The 27,195-nt window shown below is 45.7% G+C and overlaps 1 protein-coding gene and 1 long non-coding RNA gene across 2 annotated transcripts in view; one reads left to right on the top strand and one right to left on the bottom strand.

Annotated features, from left to right (window-relative positions):
- The window catches only part of RNLS (renalase, FAD dependent amine oxidase), a 327,133-nt gene continuing 299,938 nt past the window's right edge, over window positions 1-27,195 (bottom strand). The window contains exon 7 of the mRNA XM_027049833.2: window positions 1-298. Within this exon, the coding sequence (XP_026905634.1) occupies window positions 164-298 (135 nt within the window). The 3' untranslated portion in view covers window positions 1-163. The remainder of the gene's footprint in view (window positions 299-27,195) is intronic.
- LOC113596478 (uncharacterized) lies at window positions 19,803-26,508 on the top strand. Its single transcript, XR_003417220.2, has 2 exons — window positions 19,803-20,277; window positions 24,600-26,508. It is a non-coding gene; the product is annotated as an uncharacterized LOC113596478 (long non-coding RNA).

The following is a 27,195-nucleotide window of genomic DNA, read 5'->3' as shown; positions in this document are numbered from 1 at the left end:
AAACTACATCAACCCTACAGGACAGTCAGGGACAGGAGTGACATGGGGGACACTGAGTTAATTAGAGGTCTTCTGGAAGAATATGCATTCGTACATTTTGCAGACATCACTTTATCATCAGCACGAACACGAAAAAGACCTGTGGCTTATGTTGCAACATTTTTTAAAGAAAGAAAGATAACAAAACCCAAAGAAACATCTTGTGTTCCCAGTGGCAGAGAGTGGTCCTCACTCCGCGAATGTTATTAGATACAGAAAGACAACAAACCTGCGGTTCATAGCAGGGAATCCTGGGTACCTATTAGGAAATAATAGAATAAATTATAAGCCCTCCAAGAAAATGAAACAGAGGGCCCTGGCTACAAAGAGAAACCCAAGTGGTGGAGACGCTCTGCATGTAATTTTCATAACTTATCACAAAATAAAAATTCTTAGGACTTTCCTAAATTCTGGAAACTTAATTGAGTTTGATGTTAGAGAAACTCTCTTGTTGTTTTCAAATTAAAAAAAAAAAAAGAAAAGAAAAGAGAAAAAATAAAAGACACCCTATGTTTTGCTTTCCTGCGCTGTGATGAGTGCCAGAGAGCTAGGCTTTGGGGACTAACTGGTGACACCAGGCGGAAAGGCTGGCCTCCGGGGGGCGGGCCGGGCGGCGGAACAGCCTCGATCCTAAAGTGGATGTTGGCCAAAGCAGCCAGCCCTGTGCCTGTGAAAATACAAGCTCAGTCTGGCATATGGGATTAGAGAGGGATCATGGAACCTCAGACATTTCCAAGAAAAATGAATAATATCAGCCCCGGCCTTGGACGATCTGCAGCAAATTAATCCCCCTTTTCCATGATGGCGGGTGGGTGCCGGGATGTGGGCTGCAGGTGGGAGGCACACTGTCCTGGGGTTTTGTTCTGTTCTCTAGGCTCCCATTAGGCACCAGAAGTATCCATTTCCTGGCACGAGCACGGGTGTTCGATTCAGTCTTTGCGTAACTTGGACGGCTGGGTGGGCCTTGAACTATCCGAAAGGGCCGATGGGAACCCCACTGTTATGACAGGCTCTGCCTGACCCAGCCTTCCCGTTCCGTCTCTCCGACTCTGGGTCACCGGAGAGGGCCCACACTGACCTGTCCCTCCTCAACTCTCAACCTGTGACCCACTTTGAATATTGCCACCAGATTCGACGTCTTGAATGACCATGTAGAATGAGGCACTCGGTCTCAGAAGTCGACAAGGATGCCCCTTTGTTTCCAGGAGGGCCCTCGAACCCTCCACCTCAGAGAAGCCCATGTCCTTCAAACCTTCTGATCGTGCATTTCTTCGAATCTTTGCCACTCTCCTCCGCGGGCCTGGAATATTCCCTTTGCGCCAGCCCCACTGCCCATCACCTGCCCTGTCCAGACCGCCCAACTCTCAAGGATTCTCCTGCCATAGCTTGCTTGGATCACACAGTAGCTGCCCTTCCCCGTGGGAAATCAATTGCGCCTTATTTCCTCTTCCTTTTCGGCACAGTTTTGCACACTTGCGTTGGCGACACTATCAATTTCTTCCTCTCCTGTATCTCTCAAAAGGGTGAGAACATCGTAGACGTTTAATAATTATTTATCGAGTAAATGAATACATAACTCAATGGTATTGGATAACACTAAAAACGTTCTTGTTATGTGAATAAAATGTCATGTTAGAAAAGTTATAACCCAGCCCCGTTGTTGTTATTTCCAAATCTGAATTTGATCTACAAATAGGTCAGTGTGTCCGCCCCACCCCATTCCTTGTTCTAAGCTGCAGCAAGAGAAGATACCGGAAATATCTTTCATCGGCGGAATATTCCTGCTGTCCCTCCTCTGCTTAGAGACCTACCGTGATTTCCTATGGGGACCGCGTCCATTTCAAACCGGCCCCTCTACTTCTCCCGTCTCCTGACTCCTTGCTTTTATCACCTCCCAGAAAGCTTAGCTGCCTGGTTCCTACCTTATTCGGCTTCTGGATTCTGACCTCATTTCTGGGGAGGGCTGACCGGCCAGCCTTTGCCACTTCCCTCGCCGTGGCAGAGGGCTCCCTTCCCTGCCTTCTGGGCACAGAGCTAGGGCCCTCTGAAGTTTTATCTTCAAAGCTGTGTAAAAGCTCCTTTTAAGCTGGAGTACCAAACAGGCGGGGGGGGGTGGGGGGGGGTGCGAAATCTGACTTACCATTCAGTGTCTATGACTTGTGAGATTAAAAAATAAACAAAAGCAGGCATACTTGAAGCGTTAAAGGCACATCAATGACTTCCAGCTTGTGCTATTTCCTTTTGAACTGTCGTCTTGTGCATGGTGCTGTCTCCCTGCTCCTCAGTGCCTTTTCCCCCTTTGGGGGTCTGACCCCGCCCTCCCGGGGAATCTCGAGGACAGGAAGCCCGGAAGAGTACGGCAGTCCCTGAGCCGAGCCAGCACCCTCATGACTCGGCACACCCATCTGCCCATGGTCCCTGATTCACAGGTGAGGGGGCTGGTGACAGCAATCCACACCGATGAGTGTGGCTGGAACACAGCCCCAGGCCTCGCTTTCCCCCTCGGCTGGCTTTTGCTTTGAAATCCGCTTTATTTTCCTTGGAGGCAGCTCCACAAAGGGGCCAAGCATCGTAGGCCATCTCATGGTCAGGGTCAAATCTTCAGGTATGCTTTAGTCCAGAGACTGCTGGGGTCAGGCACTGCACTCTCTGAACTTCCCTGGGACTTCAGTGTCATGGAGGGGACAGGGCCCTGCTCACGGTGGGTTTGAGCATCGGTGAGAAATACACAGGCCAAAAGAACATTATGGTTAAAGGGATCGGAGAGACCAGTCTTCCTTAGATGGATGAGAAAACTGGGGCCCACCTGTTTCTGTAAAATCTTTCTGGGGGTTTCTTATTCACCCATTCATTCCTTCTGCCAACATTTATTTAAGGCTTACTACGTGCCAGGCCGAGGGTCCAAGGTCCCGTGCTGAGGCAGAACTGGGACCAAGAACTCCAGCTTTCTCATCCCTCGAAGTACTGTGCCCCCTACAATATATAACAAGCCAGTATATTCTTTAATTACTTGACCATTTATCGAACACCTACCAAATTCCACGCACTGTGTATAAGTGTGGGATGTAATTATACTATCTTGGAAGACACATGATGCGTGAGCAAACCGAGGTCCAGAGAGGTTGCACAGCATGCTGGATCCTGAAGGAGCCAGGGCTGAGTTGGGGGTCCATATGACCACGAAGTCCAGTCTCCTTTCGTGGTTCCTTTTCACCTGGCCCCCAGACTCCCCACTCCCCACCTAGGGCTCCACTTTTTTTCGCCACCACGCCTTGGCGAATGCAGTTCCCCTGCTTGGCCGTGCCTTCTTTTCTCCCCCTCTACCTAACTACCCCTGGACTCACATCTTGATGAGCTCAGACTTTGGGAATGTTTAGGGATGATGAAATCTGGCCACCAAAGCTTCGCTCAGCTGAGCTTGCTGTTTAGGGAGTCATCACTCCTTCGAACGCGTTTTCTTTTGTCTGGCTTTACTGACAAGCCCAGGTCAGACCGGCAAACAGGATGGCTACAAAAACGTGTGTCACTGGCCCTTTAGAAAAAAGAAGGAAGACCTTGACCTGACTTCTTTCCTCTTGTCTGGAATAAATTGCTACTTGCCTGGAGGAGGTGGTGATTTGCTATTACCGGCAGAGTCGGGGAAGGCTCTGAATAATCAGATATTCCAATGAAGAGAGTGGCGTTCCACGGATCATCAGCTTTCAAGGAATTAGAATGAAATGCACTTCACACAAATACTGTACGAAGCATAATGTAATTTGCTTGCTGGTGTTTGCTGCTGATCCTGGGATCACCAATTACCACTTGCCAGGAGTTGAGGTGTTATAGAAAGGGCACTGGAAACCAGGTAATTCTGCCACTAACCTGCTAAGGGATTTTGAGGCATTCACCCTTTCACTTCAAAGTCCTATTTCCTCTTCTTCACGTTTTCCTCAAACGTGGTGGGTCGGACTCCATCTGGTATGTGTGTGGCAATCGAGCCATCATTCCCTGCTCCTGGATCCGGATCAGACATCGCTAATCGATTGTGGCACTTTTTCCTTCGATCTCTGACAGCCCCTGGATCCTTCTAAACCCAATATTCCAACAGGAGCCTTCAGTCGATTAGAGTTGGCACAGGAAATAAAATCTATTTGCCGTCATTGACCTAGATGACCCCCAGGGTCTCAGCTTTCATGAGTTGCCTGAAGCGAATCGTGCCGGATGGAAAGCTGGATGCTGGTTTATGGTATTATGAAAGCACTAAGTATTTGACCACTCGACTGAGGTTTTCTCCTTTCTTTTTTATTCTTTTCCTTCAATTCACGGATACCCAGGCCAAGGTGGCTGTTAAAAACGATGGTAGGAATCATATCTAAAATCCTCGCTGGGTGGGCGCAAGTGAAGGGTGGTGACAAGGGAGGTCTGGTCAGCGGGGCTCTATGCCTAAGACTCAACTCAACTGTTACCTTCTCTTTGAAGCCCTGTTTCCTAAAAGAAATAGGCAGAAATGGTCAAACCCACATCTGAATCCCCCAACCCACAGCACTAGGCTGGGACGTGTCATTTTCTGGGACGGTTAGTGGAATGTGAAATACAACCCCCCAAGTAGATTATAAGCCTCTTGGAATCAGGGAGAAGCTTCTAGTTATTTTCTGGATTCACAGCCTGATTCCACAACCAATAGGCTGTTTAACCTCTGAGAAGCTGTTTGATTTCTCTCTGCCCCAGTTCTTAATTCATCAAACGGGGAAATCATAACAGTCTATACTTGAGTTCGTCCAGCATATCAGATAAGATCAGTGATTTAAAGTACTTCCAAGACTGTCTGGTATATTGTTGTTTTTGCTGTTTTTGTTCTTATAAAATCACAGCCTAGCACGATGCTTGATGCAACAGGGGCTAACATAGGTTGACTAATTTCATTTTTAAATGACCATTAGAGATGAATATCCACCTTTTGAGACTGATCCAAGAACCATCAGAATGACATTCAGGGCACCTGGGTGGCTCATTCGGTTGAGTGTCCGACTTTGTCTCAGGTCATGATCTCACGGTTCATGGGTTCGAGCCCCGTGTGGGGTTCTGTGCTGACAGCTCAGAGCCTGGAGCCTGCTTTGGATTCTCCCTCTCTCTCTGTTTCTCCCCTGATTCTGCTCTGTCTCTGTCTTTCAAAAGTAAATAAAAATGTTAAAAAAAATAATAAAAAAGAAAGACAAATATGACAGGGTCTGTCCACAAGATGGTGGGGAACTGAATGAGCAAAGTTAGCACAAAGGGTCTAGATCCATCTGCTTCCGAGGCCACTAGAAACTGCTGAAGGGAACCACGTGACAAAGAAGGAAGCTCTACTCAGTTTTCTGGGCTTGAGAAATTTTTATTCTTCTAGAATCTTCCATTTTTTGAAGACTATTCACGAATCCTGAAAGCACTCTGTGAGAACACGTCACTTTTATCTCATTGTGTCCTCAAACACACTTGTGAGCTCAAGCTCAAAACAGCGTCATGCCTATGTGACTAATGAGGGGAGTCTGAGGCCCAGAGAGGTTATGTGACTTGCCCAAGGACACACAGCTTGCGAGGGACAGAGCTTGGTGCTTAGACTCTCGGCTCCATAATCTCCTCCACTGTCCCTGCTTTCTGTTCTCTCCAAGAGCATTTCAGTTGTGGGACTCCCAACAGTTTTTTCTAAACAGCATCAAAAAAGCACAATTGTGTCAATTTATTAATGTAAACAATGCGTTGATAAGGGACTTTTATCTTCCTCAAATTCTCCAACCCCATGTGTCAGATTTATTTTGCGGCTACAGGAAACCATAAATGTATAAATGAGCAAAACTTAGTGCAACAAAAGGAGTCCACAAAGCATGCCTGGGTGTGATTGTGGAAAAAGAGGACAGGAACAGCATATAATGCTTAATGAAACGTGTAAGGGACAGAACTGGGCTTTTATTCGAAACACGATCTTCATTTTGCTGCCAAATAAAATAAAACGAGTATGAAACAGGCACAAACCACCATTGGATGTGTTTCCCAAAAGACTTGGACACAACGTGAAGCCAGGAGTTTGCATACTGTTCATTTAAAAACGAATACAAGGTTATGTACCTTCTAAGCAGACGGGACTTTTAGTTTTCTTTTCCATGGTGGGGATAAAGTTGCAAGGGACCATTATCGATTCATCCCTCCTTTCTCCTGGAGACCAGGAAGTAAGAGACCCATCTTCCAAAGCTGTACCCCACCATGACTTGCAATGGGTGGGTCTCAGTCACCAGATGCCCCAATGTCTGGGCAGAGTATAAGCACACCATTTGCTAGACAAATTGTGTTATTATGGATTGAATCACCTCCTTCTTCTCTGAGCTACTTTGAGTGGATGTTTGCTCCTGATATCCAAAAAGGTTTTACTTGGCATCATGCAGCTTCCTCTAACTGACATCTAGGTCGGTGGCTCATTCCAACCATCAGGCAAGTCTTCTTTATTTTAATTTTTAATGGGATGATTGATTGCGTGTTGAACATGTTCCAGAACCCGTGCAAAATATTTTAGTGCCTGATCTCATTTAAGCCACGCAACAATTTGGGTCAGTACAGACAACTGAGTATACTCAACCATCAGCAACGAACACCGTTTTAACCCAAGCCGACTGAGTAGAAACTAAGAATGAGAGTAGGAACAGGTGAGCTCACCCAAGTTCATGCAGGAAGTACATGACAGACTTACTGTTGGAACCTAGAACTGGGCACGCCATTTAACCTTTCTTAGCTTTGGTTTCCTAACTGCATAATGGGACAGTAGTGTTTGCAAAGAACAAATGTTTTGAGATCTAAGGACACACACATATAAAAGTGCCTAACACTGTGCCTGACACTCAGGGCTTGCTGAATATTTGTTTAAAATAACAGTAAGGCAAGGATTCTTAATTGGGGTTCATCGATGGGCTCCAGGAGATCTGATTACTCTCCCAAATTATATGTGGCATTATATATATATATGTCAACGCCCATTTCGGGGAGGTGGGGGTGAGTGTCTGTTTTCAACAGTCTTCACACAGGTCTGTGCTGCCCCGCAGCCCCACCCAAAGTGAAAACCATCCACTTAAGATTCTCTTTTGCCCCAACTCATCACTTACTCAGTCCCAAGAAGGAAGAGTTTTGCGGAGTTGTGAGCCACGTGGAAATTTCATGCGAACAGTAAAAAGAGAAGTGCCTGATTTTGCGTGGGAGACCAGACCCTCTGGGCTGTGTCCAGAGTCATTTCTCTCTCTTGGTATCTGTGTGGCTGAAACTGTTAACACCAGGCTGCTTCCTTGGGAGATACTTGAGGAGAGGTGGAGGCCTTTTAGGTCACTCTGTACCAGGCAAATAAATCCTCTTGGGTTCCTGAGTCTGAGCCTCACTAGTCAGGGGATAGGTGCCAAAACCTAGGGTGTGATCAAGTCTTTCTTTGCCAGATTACCTTATCGGGATCTCACTGGTGGTGGCTTTTTAACAGGAGAGAATTTGGAGGTCAAGACTTCATCTGCTTTTCTCTCTGCCTCTCAATAGAATAGTTCAGTAGTCGCCCCCATCCTTTGTGATCTCTCTCCCTCTCCCCCACCCCTCACACACACACACGCACACACACACACACACACACACACACACAGTAGCAAAATCTCAGATGGAAGGCTTCCAACCATTCCACTGGCTTTAACTGATAAAGATCTAGGCAATTACATTTTCTCTTTTAGCTTCAAAATTTGGGAAAGCAATTTCACGAATAAAATAAGCCATTTTTGTCTCTTTTTAACAAATAATCCAAATAATAGTACAAAACATTTATTGAGCGCTTACTTTATACTAGTAACTCAACTAGTGTGTTACATGCATCATTATTATTATTCCTCTAACCACCCCCGTGAGATTGGACATGTTATTATGCCCATTCATAGATTAAGAAGGCTTGGAGAGGATAAAGAACATATCCAGAGTCACCTGGGTGGGTATCTTACTGGACACTTCAATTACTAAATTGTCACTGATTTGCCTCATGCAACAGTAGAAAGTGTGTGGTGTATGAGTGGAATGCCATCTGTGAGGACACTGGGTTTAATTTTCATGACTCCCACAGCAGGATAAATCAATTCTCAATGTTTCCATCCAACAAATCAGGCATCCTAATACCTGCCTCCCACTCTGTCAATGATGAGACTTCTTCCTGAGGGTACACTCACGCCCCCAAAAGACAAAGACTTATTCAGCTTGGTTCTTACGTTTCAGATTCTTAGAGGTCAGCCAGCAATGACATACCTTCTGAACTCTGTGGGGAAGAAAATCCAGATTTGTTACTCTACTGAGCCAGCAAGTGGTAGAAATTAAAGTTTCAAGAACACCCCGTATCTTCTCACTTCCCTACTCATTGAAAAATGGAATTGTTGTATTAGCTCGGGCTGCCGTAACAAGATAGCATGGATGGGGCGCTGAGACAACAGACATTTATTTCTCATTGTTCTGAGAAGTCCAAGATCAAGATACTGGCCGATCTGGTTCCTGGTGAGGGCCTTCTTCCTGGTGTAAAGATGTCACCTTCTTGCTGGTCTTCATCTTTCCTCCTCTTCTTATAAAGCCATGGGTACCATCACGAGGGGCCCCAATCCCCCAGTCTCCCATCTAAGTCTAGTTGCTTCCTAAAGACCTAGTATCTCTGAAGAACCATCATACTGATGGTTGGAGGAACCCAATTCAGTCCATAGCAATTGTGGTTTAAAACAACTGGGGACCAATATAGGGCTGTTGACATTATTTTACTAAATAAGTACTTATTTAACTAAAATTAATTAAATGTGATTAGTTAACACGGGAACAGACCGGAAGAAGGTCCTTTAAATGAAATGCACTTAGATCAATAAAATATCTACTCTGGCATCCTAATATTTTTGCCTCCTAAGGACTGATGAAAATTGCCATGAAATGAATTTTGTGAACCATTGCTGTTGAAAGGTTTTGTAAGAGTTTACAACTAAAGAGACAGAAAGCTTGCTTTGTTTTTTAACAAACGTATTTTGAGTTGGACTAATTTAATTTGTTCACTCAGTTTTCCTAATTTTCGAACCGTTGGGGTTCTGCTCTGAGGCGATACTTACAGACGAAGAAATTGGGAACAGTCATTGGTGGACATTCCAATGTAAGACAGGTTTATTCAATTTCAAGGACATTCAAGTGAACAATTTTATCTCTCATCTATTCATGGTTTATATCATCCTTGGTTATTCAGTGTAAAACGTTGACTTTGATCTTTGATGAATATTAGGCTTATAGGTATGAACCCCTATAATTAATGTCTATCCCAACTAACCACATGCCTCTGGATGTAGTTGGAGAAGAATTTCAGCTAAGACTCAGGACATCCCAGCTCCAGCTGGGACTTCAAATGGTGTTTCCAGAACACAAAGAACATTTGATAAAGCTGGAGAGAAATATTTTTTGAAAATGTGTCACCAGGCAGCTTGGGAGTGATTTCACAGAACCATCCTACAGGGTATGAATTTAACCTTTGATCTCTGAAATGAAGGTCAGCAAATTTGTTTTTGCTTTGCATCTTTTATAGTCAACTCAATGTCTGGGTAAATGGGTTTCTGAGGAAGAGACTGTGCTTGTGGTTAAGTGATACTTTCACTCTACAATTTTTAGTCACGTAACCCTCTCTTCCCTGAATTAAATTCTACTGCTTCCCTCAACTTTATTTATTTATTTATTTTTGGATGTGTGAGAGGGAGAGATCTAAATCTTAAGATGTAATATGTTAGAAGGGGGCGATATCATACTGTAATAAAACGTCCAGAAGTAATAAAATGTCCAACAAAATGTTTCAGTTATTTTTTTCTTCTTGGAGACAAACACATAAAAAGATGCTGTTTTTTATCTGTCAGTTCAGCTGATGTCTTCTTGATAAATAAATAAAGTTTTATTGGAATGCAACCATGCTTATTCATTTAAGTATTTTCTCTGGCGGCTTTCAGGCGGCAACGACAGAGTTGAGTAGTTGCAACAGAGATTGTTACGTCCCACAAAACCTAAAACATTTACTTTCTGGGTCTGTACACACGTTTGCCAACCCCTGCTTCAAATCAGAGAAAGAAGCTTGGCGTGGTGACTTCGTGAAAATACATCCTTAGCCCAGATACAGCAATGGCTTGGAGGTAAATGACGATGGATGGACACTGGTTTTAATTCAAATATTCACTTCGCAGAAAGAGTCAGAATAACATCAAGCTGATGAAAAGAACAATAGTCGGGCATGTGTTGTAATGAGATATAGACATAGCAGCCAGATTTACTCCTCTGATTCTCCGGCAGCCTATCTAATAAAAATATGTTATGGGAGAGATGAACCCAGAATCTTCAGCTAATGTCAGCCATTTGGGAATATGAGTTTCTTCTCTGCAGCAGATGTGTGGCTCAAAGTTCATCACAAGTGCGCTCACAGGGAGAGCACAGTATGTGTTGCTCTGTGGGGGACCAGCACTGGCCTGTCAATGGAATAACGAATTTGGGTAAAGGACACAGTGGAGGTGGGGCCAGGCTAGAACTTAGAACCAAACAGTTTTAACCCTTTCTGGGCATGACTTTATTTACTTTAAAAAAAAAAATCTTTATTTATTTATTTTCGAGGGGGAGGAGGAGCAGAGAGAGAGAGAGAGAGAGGGAAGGAGGGAGGGAGGGAGAGAGAGAATCCCAAGCAGGTTCCATGCTGGCGGTGCAGAGCTGACGCAGGGCTTGAACTCACAAACCGTGAGATGCTCCCACAAACTGAGAGTCTGATGCTGAACTGACTGAGCCACCAGACGCCCTGACTCTATTTACTTTTTAAATAACGATGATTCTAAGAAATGCCTATAGAATTTAAGGCCAGTCATCCATCAAAGGCCACGGGTTCCAAGCTCCAATCTCCACTCTTCTGTCTCAGAAGTGGACTGCGTAGGCTCCCTCAGCTTCGCTCTCAAGCCCAACCTGCCCGGCACCCATCTTCTGCCTGGAATTGTACTTCTTTCCTGGAAGAAGAAGGGCAGAGACCCACCAACGGGCTTGTGCATTGTCGGATTTTCTGTTTTCTGTAGGACGCTGCTTTGCCCTCTTTGGGCCCTTCCTCCCTACAGACTCTTTCCATCTTCCTAGCAAACATGCTTGGGTCTCGCCTGCCTGAAAAATACGAAAAATCAAAACCTGGAATAAAAGCATCCCATCCTTGACTTTGTGGTTCTCTTTGCTACCTTTCTTCCTACCGGCTCTCTGTTAGCAAGGGCAGGACGAGGTTATGATGGCAAACACGCCCTCCATCTTGGCATGACAAGAATGTGTTGCTTCTTTGTGCCCCTAGAAGAGCAGGTGACTCTCCTCAAGGACAGTTACCCTTAATTCAGTGACTCGCAATCAAGGGTCTTCAGTCTTGGATTTTCTTATCTATCCAATGAAGCCTCTTCCATGACCACTGTGGCAGGGAGAGGGAGGTGGAAGATGCAGGCATGGGCTTTTCACTGCCCCATTTCAAAAGTGACTCGCTGCACATTTCACCAAAGAGCTGTCATATATGTCTCCTCCAAACTACAAGGGCGCCATCTTCCATGTGCTGGGGAGGGGAGCAGAACCAGGGATTGGGGATTCAGTAATGCTTTCCACGGAGTCCAAACTTCTGTAAGGAGGTGCCTACATGGTGTCATGACTTCTCCAGGGTCCTCTCACTGCCCTCCAGCCCATATCTTCAGTTGCCTTTGTCACCATCACTCCACTCAAATTCCTTTTAAAATAATCTCTTCTTACATGGGTCTTCTAGTTGTATATCTAAACATATTTTCTGTGCTATTTCTTCTTTTGTTCCTATGGAATTTGACCGACACTTCAATCCTCTTCTTCCTAAATCCCCTTTTTGGCTTGCATGACAGCATTTATAGCATTATGAGTTTCCCCATGTCCTTTTTTACCCACTTTGTTTGCAGAATCATTCAGTAATTTCTCTTGCTCTCCTGCCTGTTCAATGTAGAGAGTCCAGGAGGCTCCTCTCTGCACTCTGTCTTTGTGCTCCCTTGGGCTTCAACATTTTTACTCTAAGCAACTCCCCAGTCCATCCATCTGTCCATCCATGCATCCATCCACCCATCCATCCATCTGTCTATCCACACATCCATCCATCCACCCATCCATCCATTTGTCTATCCACACACCCATCCATCTTTCTATCTACACAACCATCCATCAATCCATCCATCCCTCCATCCATCCACACATTCATCCATCCATCTGTCCATCCACCCATCTATCCATCTGTCCATCCATCCATCCATCCATCCACCCATCCATCTGTCCATCCACACATCCATCCATCCATCCACCCATCCATCCATCTGTCCATCCACATATCCATCCATCCATCCACCCATCCATCCATCCGTCTATCCACACATCCATCCATCCACCCATCTATCCATCTGTCCATCCATCCATCCATTCATCCACCCATCCGTCCCTTTCTCCAGATCTTCAACTATACTTCAAATTTTCACCCACATTACACTTGCACCTCTAAATTAATGTAATGTCATAGTTTTTCTAAAAAAAGCAAAAACTAAACCATGACCTTTCTCCTGACCTAAAAATTTCTGTTAACAGAACTGTATAAGTTAGAATGCTAGGTGATGCAATGGCTACTCGTGACAGAATAGCCCAACTCAATTGGCCTAAAATATAAGGACATTTATTATCTTCTGTAAGGAGAAGTCTAGGTGCTTCTCTGGGCTCTGGCCTGCTCTGTAGGTCAGTTCTGACTCATGTTGGTCCTGTCATGGTAGGTTGATATCCACAGCAGCTCCAGTGACCATATTAAGATACATCAGCCTCCAGAAAGAGAAGCCAGCTCTTCTCTGTGTGTGTTTTTTTTAAGAGTGATAAAATGTTTTCCAGGAGTCTCTCTAGAAGTCTTCTTTTTGGTTCTTTAAGGAAAAATTAATAACTGCTTTATTGATATGTTATTTGCCTACTAAATAATTAACCAATTTAAAATGTACAACTCAATTATTTTTAGTACCATCACAAAATTGGCAGCCACCACCACGATTAATTTTAGAAAATTTTCGGGGTGCCTGGGTGGCTCAGTCGGTTGGGCGTCCGACTTCGGCTCAGGTCACGATCTCGCGGTCCGTGAGTTCGAGCCCCGCATCGGGCTCTGGGCTGACTGCTCAGAGCCTGGAGCCTGTTTCAGATTACGTGTCTCCCTCTCTCTCTGACCCTCCCCCGTTCATGCTCTGTCTCTCTCTGTCTCAAAAATAAATAAACGTTAAAAAAAATTAAAAAAAAAGATTTTCATTGCCCTTGACGAAATCCTGTATCCATTAATGATCACTTCCTATGTCCCTCTGCACCCCAGCCCCTGACAACTATTTTCTGTCTTTAGATGGATTTGCCAATTCTGGACAGTTTGTTTAAATGGAATCATATAATATGTGGTCTTTTGTGTGTGAATTTTCACTTAGTATAATGTTTTGAGGCCTCTCCATCTTTACCATGAATCAGTATTTCATTCTCCTTTTATTGTCAAATAATATTCCACTGAATTGATATACCACAATTTGTTTATCCATTCCCTAGTTGATGGACATTTGGGTCGTTTCTGCTCACTTGCTTCTTTTCGCCAAGAATTTTTGCCATATGCTCGTGCCTGGTCTGGTTACTGGCAAGAAAATGGAGCCACCTGGATGTCTTGGACAAATCAATACTCCACCCCCTGTCCCCTGGGGCTAAGGATAGATGCATCTTCTCTGAAGCAGTGGCCAGTTAGAGGAGGGTGAATATTCGAACACAGTGTTAGAAGGGAGGGGTGATGGGGAATGTGGGATAGGAAAAAACAAAACAAAACAAAACAAAACAACAGGGTCTGCTACAACAAACAACCAAGACTTTTAATCCTGAAATTTTGGCTCTTTCTTCTTCCTGGCCAGTGGTATCCAGTAGGTAGCCAGTGACCTTTTCAGTGTTTCTTCCCTCCCTCCCTTCCTCTCCCCTTCCCTTCCACAACTTTCGACCTCTCCCCAGCCCCACGGTCATATTACTGTCCACCTACTTTTTTTTCTAAGAGTCTCCTGCTTACCCTAGGCTTTCTGTTGCGTCCCTCTTACACATCTTGGCAAGAGCAACATTTTCCACGTCACGCATCTGCTAGAAACATCAAAGCCCCTGTTCAAAAGTTTTCACAGCAAAACTGCCTGGAAAACCAGGCCCCAATTCATCCTGCGCACATTTACAATTGACCGCGTCGTAGCTTCAATGATTTTTCTCTTTAAGTTACAAGTGCCTCTCTCTCTTGATGAAAATCCCACCCATTCTTTGAGGCGTCTCAAAGAATATTAGCTAACATGTATTAAGCGGTTGTTATTTGCCTGCACTGCTCTAATACTTACTGAGATTATTTCACTGATTCCTCGTAAGAAATCTATGAGACCCCTCCCCATCTCCCCCTCCTTCTCCTCCTTCTCCTTCTTCTTTCTCTCCCATCCCTTAAAGCACTCTTCAGACTCCCCATACACGCTTATGGTGACCTGACCCATGTGGTGACCTGATCACTGACTTGACAGTGGTGGTTCAGCCAGGTGCTGCAGAACTGAATGAGGCAGGGCCACGGGGACAGCGGTGAAGCCATCTTCCCACCAAGTCGCACCTCCTAGTGCGCAGGGCCTGACGGCCTTCTAGAATCTGTGTTCCCACGTCTCCAAGCTCCAGGCTTGAGGGGACTCCACTCCAGACGTCACCTGCCATGTGGAACATACCACAGACAGGCAATAATAATAACAGTGGCTAATATTAAAGGAGCAGCCACGATATGTCAGGCACGGTGAGGAGCACCAAACGTGCTCCCGTCTTATGGCTCTCCTACCTCAGCCACCCCTCGAGTACCCTCATTTTATCAGTGCGGAAACGGGGGCCCAGAGAGGGTAAGCAACTTGGCCGACGTGGCACAGGCAGGATTCCAAACCAAGTCTGCTTGACTCCAAACCCCCTACGCTTTGCCTCCCAGCCCCAACATGCTGCCTCCACAGCGGGCAGGCCTGGTGGGATCGTGGTCTGAAAGCAATTAGCCCAAGCAGCTCTCCAGCAAACCCCAGAAACAATCCAATCTGTAGCAGGGGAGGGGAGAGCCATCTTAAAAGAGAAAGCCTTTTTCCTCCCCAGCTGGTTGAGGGGGAGCAGTTTGCCACAGGCTGCTGAGGGCAAGGAAGGGGCGGAATGTTCACTGAATGTTCATTCTCCCAATTGTTTGTCCATGACATTGAGCTCACACTCCAGGGAAAATGCAGGGCCTGAATTGAAATGTCGTCCAAAGCCATTCAGCCGGGGCTTTAAAAGACGCTTTTGTTGGTGAAAAATCTCTTGACTGTCCTGACTCTCCCTGGGCTCCGGATTGCCTGATAAAATACGGGATAATCAGCTCATCTCGAATTTGAGATAAATAACAAATATTGTTTTAGTAGTATAAGTATGTCCCATGCAATATTTGGGACACACTCAGATGAAAACTGAATTCATTGTTTATCTAAAATTCCAATCGAGCTGGGCATCGCGTATTTTTATTTGCTAAATCTGGCAACCCTGCCTGGGCTTTAAGGAGAAGCCTGTTGCCTTTTGCCTTGTGCCCAAGCAGAATCCAACAGGTTATGTCATTCTGGTGAGGGGAGCGGAATCCCAGGACACGTTCTGGAAGTTGAGTGCTTACGCTTCCTCTACCTTGAGCAAACTTTTAAAAAATGATGTAGGCTTTGTAAGTAATAACAGCAGTAACCATAATAATCCTTTCGGGAACCGGGAGATGTCCTGAGGGTTTGGGGGGAATCCACTTTCCACTAAAGTCCTGGAAGCTGCGTGGCACCATTCGCATTTAATAAAGAGCAGCCCCAGCGTCTTGTGCGGGAGGCCCTGGTCCTCCCCGGACGGGAGGCTCCTCTCCGAGACCCCTGCCCATGGAGTGTCAGGTGCAGGAGAGGGAGGAGGCTTCTGGGCCCGTTCTGCATCATCTCTTCCACTTCAGTGCTCCCTGCTTCCCTCTCCGCTGGAAATCGGAGAGCACATTCTTGGCATCGAGACTCTCCCCCTTGGACCCTTCTCTCTTCTCGGTTCCTGGCACAGCGAACTTGGCCGTTTGCTGCAGTGATGAGTCGTTCCAGAGAGCGCCCCGTCTAACCAGCAGCAGGCCAGCTGTCAGAATAGCCTCTTCCAAAGGGAAGACGCCCTGGGAGGGGGAGGATTTGCCAAGCAACTAAGTGTCCCCATGTTTCCAGGTGTTTAGTATATGTTTGTGGGTGTGCACAGCGGGGAGAGCAAGGACCCATTGTGTGCTGGACCCTGGCGCTGGCTGAGGGCCTGGTAGGCAGGGTGGGTCACGATTCGCTGCAACTCAACACGTTTTTATTGAGCTTCTGAGCCCGACGCCCTGCACTCAGCCCATAAGACATGCAAAGATAAGGCTGATCTCTGCTTTCAAGGGACTTAACATCAAATACAGGATAAGGCAAAGAGACAGCAGTGTGATTTGCAGAGCAGGCTAAGTACCCTCAGAGGGGTAAAAGCCAAAGTTTTTAAGATGTTCAAGACAGAGTGAAAACATCTTCCTGGAGGAGAGTCCGGAGAAATGTGACAGAGGTGGCTTTCAAGATGAGCTTATTTTTTAAAATTTATTTATTTTTAGAGAGAGAGAGAGAGAGAGAGAGAGAGAGAGGCAGAGAGAGAGGGAGAGAGAGAATCCCAAACAAGATCCGTGCCGTCAGCGCAGAGCCCGATGGAGGGCTCAAACTCACAAACCGTGAGATCACGACCTGAGCCGAAATCAAGAGTCAGAGGCTTAACTGACTGAGCCGCCCAGGCGCCCCTCAAGATGAGCTTTGTAGGGTGGGTGAGATTGCATCAGGTTGTGCTTGGCTGGGAGGACGTAATTGACGATTTTTTTTTGTTGTGGTTCACACAGGAATAGATCCCATTCCTAACATAGATCCGAAAGGAACGCCACTAATGGTGATCGTGGTCATACACGGGTAGTACTCAAAGCAGACAAGCAAGAACAATTTGATTATAATGCTTCCTCGCCTTGCTGTAACCTCGGTGGTCTCAGTGGCTGACGAGGACAGCTAGAGCAAAACACCAAGCCCACATCCACCTGCCAGACATCGTGTTAGGTGATTCACATGTAGTCTCTTATTCCGTATGAGTGCGTGGCCACTGCTTGGGTAATATTGTCGTCTCAATTGCAAGATTCAGAATGTAGTCAAGTGAGTTCATACAAGCCCACGTCGCCCACCCATCCACCCAGATGCAAGCCTTCTTCCTTCATAGCAGGTGTTATAAAGCCATTCATCTACTCTGTTTTTCCCTCCACGTTTTTTTAAATTGATTTGCGGTTTTGGGTCCATGTGTGGAGAGAGTAAAAATGACCAATAAGACTAATGTATAACAAATTGCTGTTTTTTCCCCTTTATATTGCAAAAGTCTTGCACGAGTGGAATCCTGTTGTAGGGAATTTCACTATAACACGGGTGTTGGATTTGTTTGTAGTGGTGCCATTTTGAACTCTTGTTATCACTGCAGGCTGCTGCGTATGCGGATGTCACACACTTAATCAAGAAGTCATGGATAGTAAGGTTTTGGTAGTCTCTGATCAATATTTGTCCATCTCTTTAGCAATTTTTTAAAAAAACTTTTAATGTTGATTTGTTTTTGAGAGAGAGACACAGACAGACCGATAGAGCGGGTGCAGAGGAGGGGTAGAGAGAGAGAGAGAGACACACACACAGAATGTGAAGCAGGTTCCAGGCTCTGAGCTGTCAGCCCAGAGCCTGACGCGGGGCTCGAACTCACGAACCATGAGATCATGACCTGAGCCAAAGTCAGATGCTTAACTGACTGAACCACCCAGGCGCTCCTAAGAAACAATCCCCTTAAACTAGCCTCCTCCCCCCAGATATAACGAGGAGTGGAGTACCACTCCACTAGGTACATGATTGCTTTCTCTCAGGAGGGCCCCTGTGTGAGCTCATCAGAGAGACACTGGCAGGAGTGAGGGCTCTCCCAAGATCCTGGGCAAGTTACTTACTCTCTTCTCACTTCAGTTTTCCCGTCCAGTACATGGGCATCATACTGTAGTTTCCAGAGCTGGTATGAAAATTCATTTATTCAACCAGAGGTACTGAGCACCTCTTCTGTGCCGGCTCTCTGCAAATAACAGCCTATGTCCCCTGCCTCGATGGAGTGACCACGTGAGAAGGGTCACAGCAGAGCCCACACGAGCTTGAGGGAGGCTACCGTCCTGGTTATGAGAAGTGCAAGCGTCTCAGCCTTCTTTGGGAAGAACATGCCACGTGAAGCACCCACCAGTAGGGCGCTATTTAGGAGTTCTCAGATTTAGGTAGGCCCCAGAGTGAGCTTTTTCTAAGCCTGGAAGCAAGATGCAGGTGGGCAAAGCAGGCATCGATAACAACAATGCCTCATAATGGAGAGGTTTTCAAAGTGGATTCCTAAGGTTGGAAGTTGTTTTTCTTTTTAATTTTACCATATTGACATATCTGTTATATGTACATGCCTGTAGTTAGCAAGTGGTTCAAACATGCATGTGGATACTTCAACAAAGAGGTCTTTTTTCTTTTGTTCTTTCTTTGCCTCCCTCCTCCCTCCTTCCGTTCCTTCCTCTCTTCCTTCCTTCCTTCCTTCCTTCGAAAAGCATCAACACTAGATCTTACACTCTGAAAATCCTAATTAGTTCATCAACAAAGGACTTGTCATAACCCTCCATCTACCACAGAAATGGCAGTCGTAGTCCTATTAGAAATTAACCAATGTCTCCATCAATCAACGGAAAATGTCACTGTGGTGTTGCCATATTGGGGGTGACAATATTTACATACCTGTTATCTTACTTTACCACGTAAAAACACATTATTCCCTCTGAAATACTGATGTCCGAAGCTAACTTGAGACCATGCAGAAGATCTTCTAGGACATTTCTTCTCAGTACAGACTATAAAAAGTAACAAAAACCGAGAACAAACTGAGGGTTTATGGGGGGTGGGAGGGAGGGGAGGGTGGGTGTTGGGTATTGAGGAGGGCACCTGTTGGGATGAGCACTGGGTGTTGTATGGAAACCAATTGGACAATAAATTTCATAAAAAAAAAAAAATAACAGGGAATGACGCTTTTTGTGTCCTGGATATTTAAATGCCATATGGTGCAACCAGACTGTATTTCTAGTATACGTCAATGAACAAATCAATCGCTCCACAAACAGTTATTGAGTATGTGCTTTGTGCAAGATTCCATGTTGGATCCTGAAGGAGTTACCGACCCACACCCAATTTAAGTCAACAAATAATAAGACAGAATGTTTCCCTTTGGGAACCATGAATTTGGGAGAGATCACAAGAAGTTAATTGACAATTCAAAGCCAAGAGACAGTTGTTCCTTTCAAAAATGACCAACAGGAGAGTCCTGGGAGGGCTTTGTGAAGAAAGTTGGTCTTCAAACAGAGGTAGGCTTGAGGTGACTCATTTTGTAAAACTCGTATAACAAATTAGGGACACATGTCTTCCTAGCAGCTTCAGCTGCCATGTGGTGCAAAACAGACTGTATTTCTCATATTTATCAGCTAACAAATTCATCCGTCAACAAGCATTCCTTGAGTATCTGCTTTGTGCAGGAACCATTGCTGGATCTTTTACATTTGTTTTTTAATTTTGGAACTTAATGAATTTCAAAACATATGTGTTGAACATCTGAGGACAGACTTTCAACCTCTGTAGTAATGTTGTGGGGGAAGTTGAGCCCAGGTCCCTAGAGCTAGCCTCCCCCTCTCTTCCCAGAGCCTCAGAGGCTATGTAGTTGGCATCCCCCATAGGATAGATCATTTTAAACCCACAGCGTAAGAATGATGGCATTCTGCTGAGCCTTTCTCCACTCATGGGAACTTTGCATCTGAGTAAAAGGGAAGTCAAGACCAGGAAGCTGATGAATCTCGAGGGGCTACTTCCTTAAACTTTAAAGAAGCAAAGGTCCCTGTGTCAGACAGTGGAGTTGCTTCGGTTTAGAAGGAACTCATGCATGATAACCAAAGAGAAAACACAGACTTACTCCTCGTTGGTTTCCAGGTTCCCTGGACCTGAGCCACGAATGAAGAAGGGGTTGGTCCGTCAGGAAGGAAGGATGATTGGAGGTGCCTTGGAGCCGCCATGTTTGATGAGGCTGGGAGTGGCTGAGGTTTGGAAATATTTTTCTGCCTAAAGCTCTGAGATTGCATAGGTTTTCTTAGCCCTGCGGAATTCCTCTAACTGCCTGGGGATTTCTAGGTTTCTAAGAAGCTTGAGGTGGTTGTTAACCTAATACCCAGTTGAAGGGAGCCAAGACAGTCTTTCCATGCCAGCTGTGTAGTAGGCTGTCTTCTTAAAAGGCTCTTTAAAATCAGGCGCGTAAGGGAATCCTTCTTTCCTGAACTAGGGCGTCTGAAACTGGGTCAATGGTTCTCATCCCCATCTTCCAGTTTGCTTTGCTGAAGCACAGTGTAAGCAAATAAATATCAATGAATTGCTTAATGATTTTCATAAGGTCCCATATTTTCAAGGCAAGGGGCTCTCCTGAAATGTTTGATCTACTCCGTATGAATCTGTTTTCCAAATGGCCAGCACATGTTGAGGCCTGCTGCCCTCCGGGTTACAGGAAGATGCCTTTGATGGGTTAACCGCAGAGCAAGTGAGCTCTTTTTAAGTCCTTTTCAAAAGTTCCTTTGTCTTGCTGTGGATCTTGCCACTTGCACTGGATCAGCGGGAGACCGCTCCTGGCAAAGGGTTCTAGTACATTCTCCCTCTGATCCGGGTTGGGTCCCTGGGTAATGCCATCTGTAATCTGGAGTCCCAAAGGTTGGAGTTTAAGCACGAGGCAGCTGGGAAACAATTACCGAGCTCTAGGTGGGCCACACACTTTTCCAGCACTGTCCACCCAACTGTGAGGCCGGAATGAATTTCCTTAAAGCCAAATGAAATCACCATCATTCTCAACCATCTTGGGGGAAGGCTGGTCTTGCTATTAACAAAACTTCTTGGCAGCTGCCTGATGCTGCCCTCAGCGGGATATTACTACGTTCGAAGCGGCCCTCTGTGTTCTATGGGCTTGTCTGTTCTTTTCCTGGCCTGGGCGGAAATGCATAGACCATACCTTTCTTGACCCCTCACGCACGCCTAGTCAAAGGGTGATTCGGTTTGGCTTATTTCTACAGATTCTGAGACACATTCAGGTCACAGCATAATGAATGGACACACAGGGCTATCATCTAGTTGGGTGGCCATATTAGAGAAATTAAGGGCGAAGAAAAAGGCAATCCGGGTCCCTGCCGGCACATGGGTGCAGTTCCTTGGGGACACAGCAATCGTTGAGGATCAAGATATTATGTTTTAGTTGTTCTATAAAAACCAAACGTGTTGTGAGCAACGCTGAACTTTCAATCCAAAAGTGTCGTAACTACTTATAAAAACACAGCAAAATGTATCAGAGAATAAGATTTAAGAAAAGAGAAACATCTTTTCCTCTTTGTTCTGTTCTGAATGGTTTTTTTAATCATAAATATTACCGTTATTAGGTACTCCTTCACTCTAGATTGACTATATACTTCCGAGATAACCTTTATTTTTTCTTGCCAGCTGTGATCCTGGGTATTCATTCAAAAGCAACAACTCCTTACTTTTCCATACTCTGTAAGCTGCTGGTAGCTTTGGTTCCATCCGGTCAACATTTATCAGGTGGTGACTTGGGCAGGCCCGGTAGTATCTTGGCCTTTAAAAGCAGATGATGTTTCTTTTGCATGCTGTCTCTCTCTCTCTGTCTGCCTCTATCTCTGTCTCTCTCTCCCTCTCTCCTGATACTAATTTAGGTCCAGTGATGGCCAAAGCTCTTTTTTTCAGGCTGCTGGCACTTAGTTCTCTTCGAGAGTTATTTCCTTCTCAGGCAAGAGAGTCTTGCTAATTTCAGACAAGCCTTCAAACTACATTTTCTGTCTGGACTAATGGAATTACGGTCCACACAGCCACCTAGTCCAGAAATCTGGGAGTCTCTTCTTTCCAACTGTCTTCCCACATCCAATCAACCACCAGCTTCTGTTGGGCTCCTGTCTTGCAAAAATCCTCATTGCAGAAGTCTGTCCTCCCACACTCCCACTGTGGACTCTTTCCCCACCTTCCACATTGTACCTCTTACCTGGATTTGCCTCCAAATGACCTGCTGATTATTCTCTTTGTCTCCATCCTCTGTCCTTTCCTCATCCGTTCTTGTCCTTTCTCGGGCAAAGGTTATGTTGTTCTTGCCCGAATTACAATGCAATAACCACGAAATCATGCAGCTATGAGTCAAACTCATTGGCATAGCTTTTTTTTTTTTTTTAATTAAGATTAGGTCTAGAATTTTACTGAATGTTTTCCATTATCTATTGTCGTATGTCCATGAGATAAATTATATGACTGATTTTTGAATGTTAAACAATCCTTACATGCCATATAAAATATATTTTATATGCTATTTATGCACACACTCACTTTGTATTTCTTGCTTGTATTTATTTAGTATTTTTGGATCTCTGTTTATATGTGAGATTGAGTCATCTTCTGTCCTTGTCTGGCTTCGACATCAGGATTATAATGGCTTTATAAAATATGTTGGGGAATTTTTTTCTGCTTTTCTGTTCCCTAGAATGGTTATTTGTCAGGGGTTATTTCTTTCTTGAATTTCTGGAAAAAATTGTCCGCAAAATCTTCTGGAGCTAGTACTGCCCGTGGTGTATTTTTGACTATTGAGTTCATTTCCCGCCACCACCCGCCTCCCCCCGCCCCATTACTGGTTGTAGGTTTATTCGGTGTCAATTTCTTCTTTGTTAATTTCCATAATTTATGCTTTCTAAAAACTGTGCAGTGTATCTACGGTTTCAAATATATTGGCCTAAACGTTGTTCATGTGATTATCTCATGATTTTTAAATATTTACTTTTTCTGTTTCAATGTCTCTTTTCATATCTAGTACTGTTTATTTCTGCCTCTTAAGAAAAAAATCATTCATGCCAGGAGTTTGTCTGTTTAATTACTTTCCTGAAACAACCAGCTTTTCATTTTGTTGATCAGATGACCAACCATTCACTTCTGACACCATCACAAGAGTAATTTTTAGGAAAACCAAATGCATGTTTGAAGACCCACGCTGGGCTCGCCACCCCGCATCCAGCCTCTGACCCCCTATCTTCTTCACCAGCTCCTCTCACTGCACTGAGCCCCCTTCTTCTCTCCCCTCCAACAACATCAGATTCCTTCGGGGCCCCAAAATGTCAGCTCATTTCATGCTCTGTATCTTTGCACAGACTTTTCTTTTTCTCCCCTCCTCACTCCAAGCCCCCACGCTATTCATTTGGTCCAAGTCTTTAAGTTCCATCTCAAGTTTTCCTCCTTTGCACTGACCTTGTACCTTTTTTGCATTCCTATTTTTGCCTTCACTTCTGAACCACGAAATCCTTGAGGGTAGGTGCAATCTATTTTTCATCTTTATTATGGGCACTTTTAACTTCTTTTTCTTACCCCCGTATCACTCCTTTTACAAACAAGAAGCATAAACAGCACAGACAAGATTACACTGTGTCTTTTCCCTCTATTTTAAGAAAGGTTGGCATCCAAACCACTCCACGTGAGATACCAGCTAAATTAACATCCCTCTTCCTCCCTTGTCAACATGCACTTAGCATTGACCCACCTATTTGCTAACATCTTTAATCTTGCAATTTTTTAAGGCAATATTTATGTCTGGTAAGTTCCAAACTGCTTTATGTCTGGACATCTCAATGCACTTCAAATGCCAGACCAGATCTGAATTGGGCTGTCTAATGTCTTCCTTGTTGAGAGTTTACTTATAAAATTATGCACTGTTTAATGAAAAGGGATGATCGTATTTCACGAGCAAGCCCCCAACTTTCCTATTGAGGCAAAATATTGCAGGTAGGTAATCCAAAGAAATCCCCATTCTAGCTCATAATTTTTCTCACTAAAGAACTTATACTTGATAACAGTCAACCTAGATTTGCATACACCAAATAGGATGCTATTTAAAAGATGCTATTTAAAACCACTTCGGCTGAGTAGTTCCCAAGCACAGGAGTTAGGAAGCCTGGCCTTGACCCCCAGCCATACCCCTTCACAGCCCAGCGGGGACTTCAACCCCTGAAAGTCTCGATAGTCAAAGAGTAATGATCATACAGTGACCAAATAGTGATGATTTAGGGCTAAATCATAGCGTTCGCAAGGAAATGCCTTGTGCGTTTCCCAGAGCACAGCAGTCTGGAGCACTGCATTTCAGTTTGAACTTGCACGAGGAGAAGTCACAACTAAGCCTACCGTGCAAATGGTGATTTCTCATTGACAACACTATTACCCAGGCATCCAGCATTAGCCGATTTAAAGAAAATCCCGCTTTCCTTGAGGCTCCGTTTGCTTTCTAAACTTTCTGGCCCCAACCAACACCCTTTGCTAATCCATTTTATTTTCCTTGTTTTCCTCCAGGGACGACGGATCGGACGTTGGGATTTGGAAGCCCGGCATTCTACGCTGAGCGCAAACAGACCACCGAGTCGGGGCAGCCGGCCCCGCGATGCTCTTTGGTGAATGGTTTTGCATCACCCCGAAGTCAGAGCGTCCCTGTCCTTGCTCTGCCTGATCGGCACTAACCTGGCCACGCTTATCACCCCAAATCGGGACATCGAGTTTTCCATTCACGAGAAGACTCCAGCTCACGCAGTGCCTCTCTCCCTCTGTGAAGGCGAGTAACCAAGCCGAAATGTTCAGCCAAAAAAAGCATTTGCTGACATCGCTTTAAAGTAATCATCTCCCCTCAAGGCCGGCCGCTCTTTCACGGGCACCCCATCCTGCCGCTGGGAAAGCAAACCTTTTCTGCGCTCATTCTGGGCTTCCACCGTAACTGTCCGGTAACTGAAAGTCATTTTGGGTTTTAGTCACCCTCCGGGCTACGGGCCCATTACCCATCCACTTTGCTACTGAAATCCGGGGTGAGGAGAGGTCCTGGGGGAGATGTGAAGAGCCAGCGGCTGGCTTTGGCCTGAGCAGCTGAGCCTTGGCCTGCGGCCTTGGCTCCCTTGCCCCCAGGACTGATAGAGCCTTTGCATGTCTGTCCCCACGGCTTCTCTGTGTTCTTGGGGCCCGTGTGGACTGGTGTGGGACAGGAGGAGAGTGAGGGGGACCTGGGCCCCATCCGGGGTCTCCATGCTTCCAGTCTGCCTCAAGTTGTCCAGGAAAGGCTGACCCATATTCCACATACCAGCTCTGAGCAGGACACATCTGCTCACTCCTCCTCCCCTTCCTCCTCCTGTTCTCCCTCCTCCCCCTCCTCCTCCTTCCTCGGCCAACAGGGCAGCCAGACCTGCATACCCGGTCTCTCTCGTCAGCCTGCTGGCACGATGGGGCTCAAGGGGGCCACCAGGGGGTGAGCCCCCCCAGTCTGAACCTCCTGGCCTCCCCCCATCGCGTGCCCTCCAGGAGCAGGGCAGTAACCAGAAGGGTACGGAAAAGTCCATCTCTTGGGCTTGTTCACAATTATTTCCTTCCAGCCTTGGTTTTTGGAATGTTTTGCTGCGTTTCTTTTGAGTGGGCAGATGGCAGGATGCTGGTGGTGTAAAACAGCTATGAAAAACAAGATGATTCCGACAGAAGGAGTATGTACAGCCCCTGCTGGACCATCCCGATATTAATCAGGAGAACTGGCTTTTTGTTTTTGTTTTCGTTTTTTCCCCTGGGATCTTTAAAGTTTGCATGCCTTCTCTCTGCTTTCCAAACAAAAAAAAAAAAAAAAAAAGGATAATACGTAAATGCACCACTTTAAGGGCTTCAGCTGGGAAAGCCGGTGTCATTTTTGGAATTCAGTTTATTGTGAGGATGAGCTCGAGCTGAAGGACCTCAGAGCAAGACCCGTGGCTTTGGGGAGGAACGCGAAAATGGAGCTTCGGGAGAGAAAAGCCGACGGCGGGTCACCAGCGATGATGCCCGTCCATGGTGCAGGAGCCGTGCCTGAAAGAGATAATTTCAAGTTGAGCTGTGGTTTACCGCAGTGTCCTCGTGATCGGCTGAATGGTCAGATGTCAGGGGTGACTGAAAATAAGTTCATTTTCCCACAGTGAGAGAAAAAAGAAGAAGGAGGGGAAAAAAAAAAAAGGAACAGCCCTGCCCATATGAAACAAATACTTGCACATTTCAGAGTCCGGCCGGAGCAGGCTTGAACGTGCACCATCACGCATGTGACTTTTGTGAAGCCAGCCGGGGAAGAAACGACAATTTTTGCCCTGGATTAGCCTAACACGTTACCCCTCCCCCGCCACCCCCGTTGAGCACAGACGGTCTTTCACGAGGCGATCGCTGCGCCCCACTGTTGGGCCAACTCGGAAGATCTTTGGGGAACGAGGGTGGCGCGTCTATGTCATTATGTCGCCGGTGGGGATAAGGGAAGGACGGGTGAAGCGTCTGGTGATCCCACCCTGCGAGTGTGGGACTGAACACCGACCACGGGTTCTCTAGACCTTCCTACCCGACCCTCCGGTGCCTCCGGGCTTTACGGAGGTGTGCGAGCTGGGTGTGCGTGAGGGCTCTGGGACTCAAAGTGTTAAAGTGTCCTCTGCAATGGCGAAAAATGGCTTAACCGCAGACTCATCCTGTGTTGGCCTAGTTGTGTGCTTCTGTGTGTGTGTGTGTGTGTGTGTGTGTGTGTGATTTTTTCTTCCTTTTCAAATACTATTCTCTTTCATGATCTCGTATCCTAAAATGTCTCCTTTCTGATTCAGTGAGAGGGATTCCATGGTTCACCACCCAGCACAGGGTACTTCCTTCCATCACAGATGCCAGAAAAGCACTGAAGATCTCAAAGGTGGAAACGCAGAGCATCAAAGCACTGATCGGAAGGCCAGAGGCTTGATTTGGAAATCACACACCAGGCAGCCGCAAATCCCGCGTCCCGATGCCTTTTCTTTTCTCTTGTCCTTTTGTTCCTAATGCAATGCATTCTGACCCCATCTCTTCCATCCCACTGAGCCCGCAGCACCTTGAGCGATTCAGTGGCTGTAAACTCCCCTGCCGACTTTGTTTTGGCTGGAAT

Source organism: Acinonyx jubatus, chromosome D2 (assembly GCF_027475565.1).
Source record: "Acinonyx jubatus isolate Ajub_Pintada_27869175 chromosome D2, VMU_Ajub_asm_v1.0, whole genome shotgun sequence".
NCBI lineage: Eukaryota > Metazoa > Chordata > Mammalia > Carnivora > Felidae > Acinonyx > Acinonyx jubatus.
This window is presented reverse-complemented; position numbering and strand designations above follow the sequence as displayed.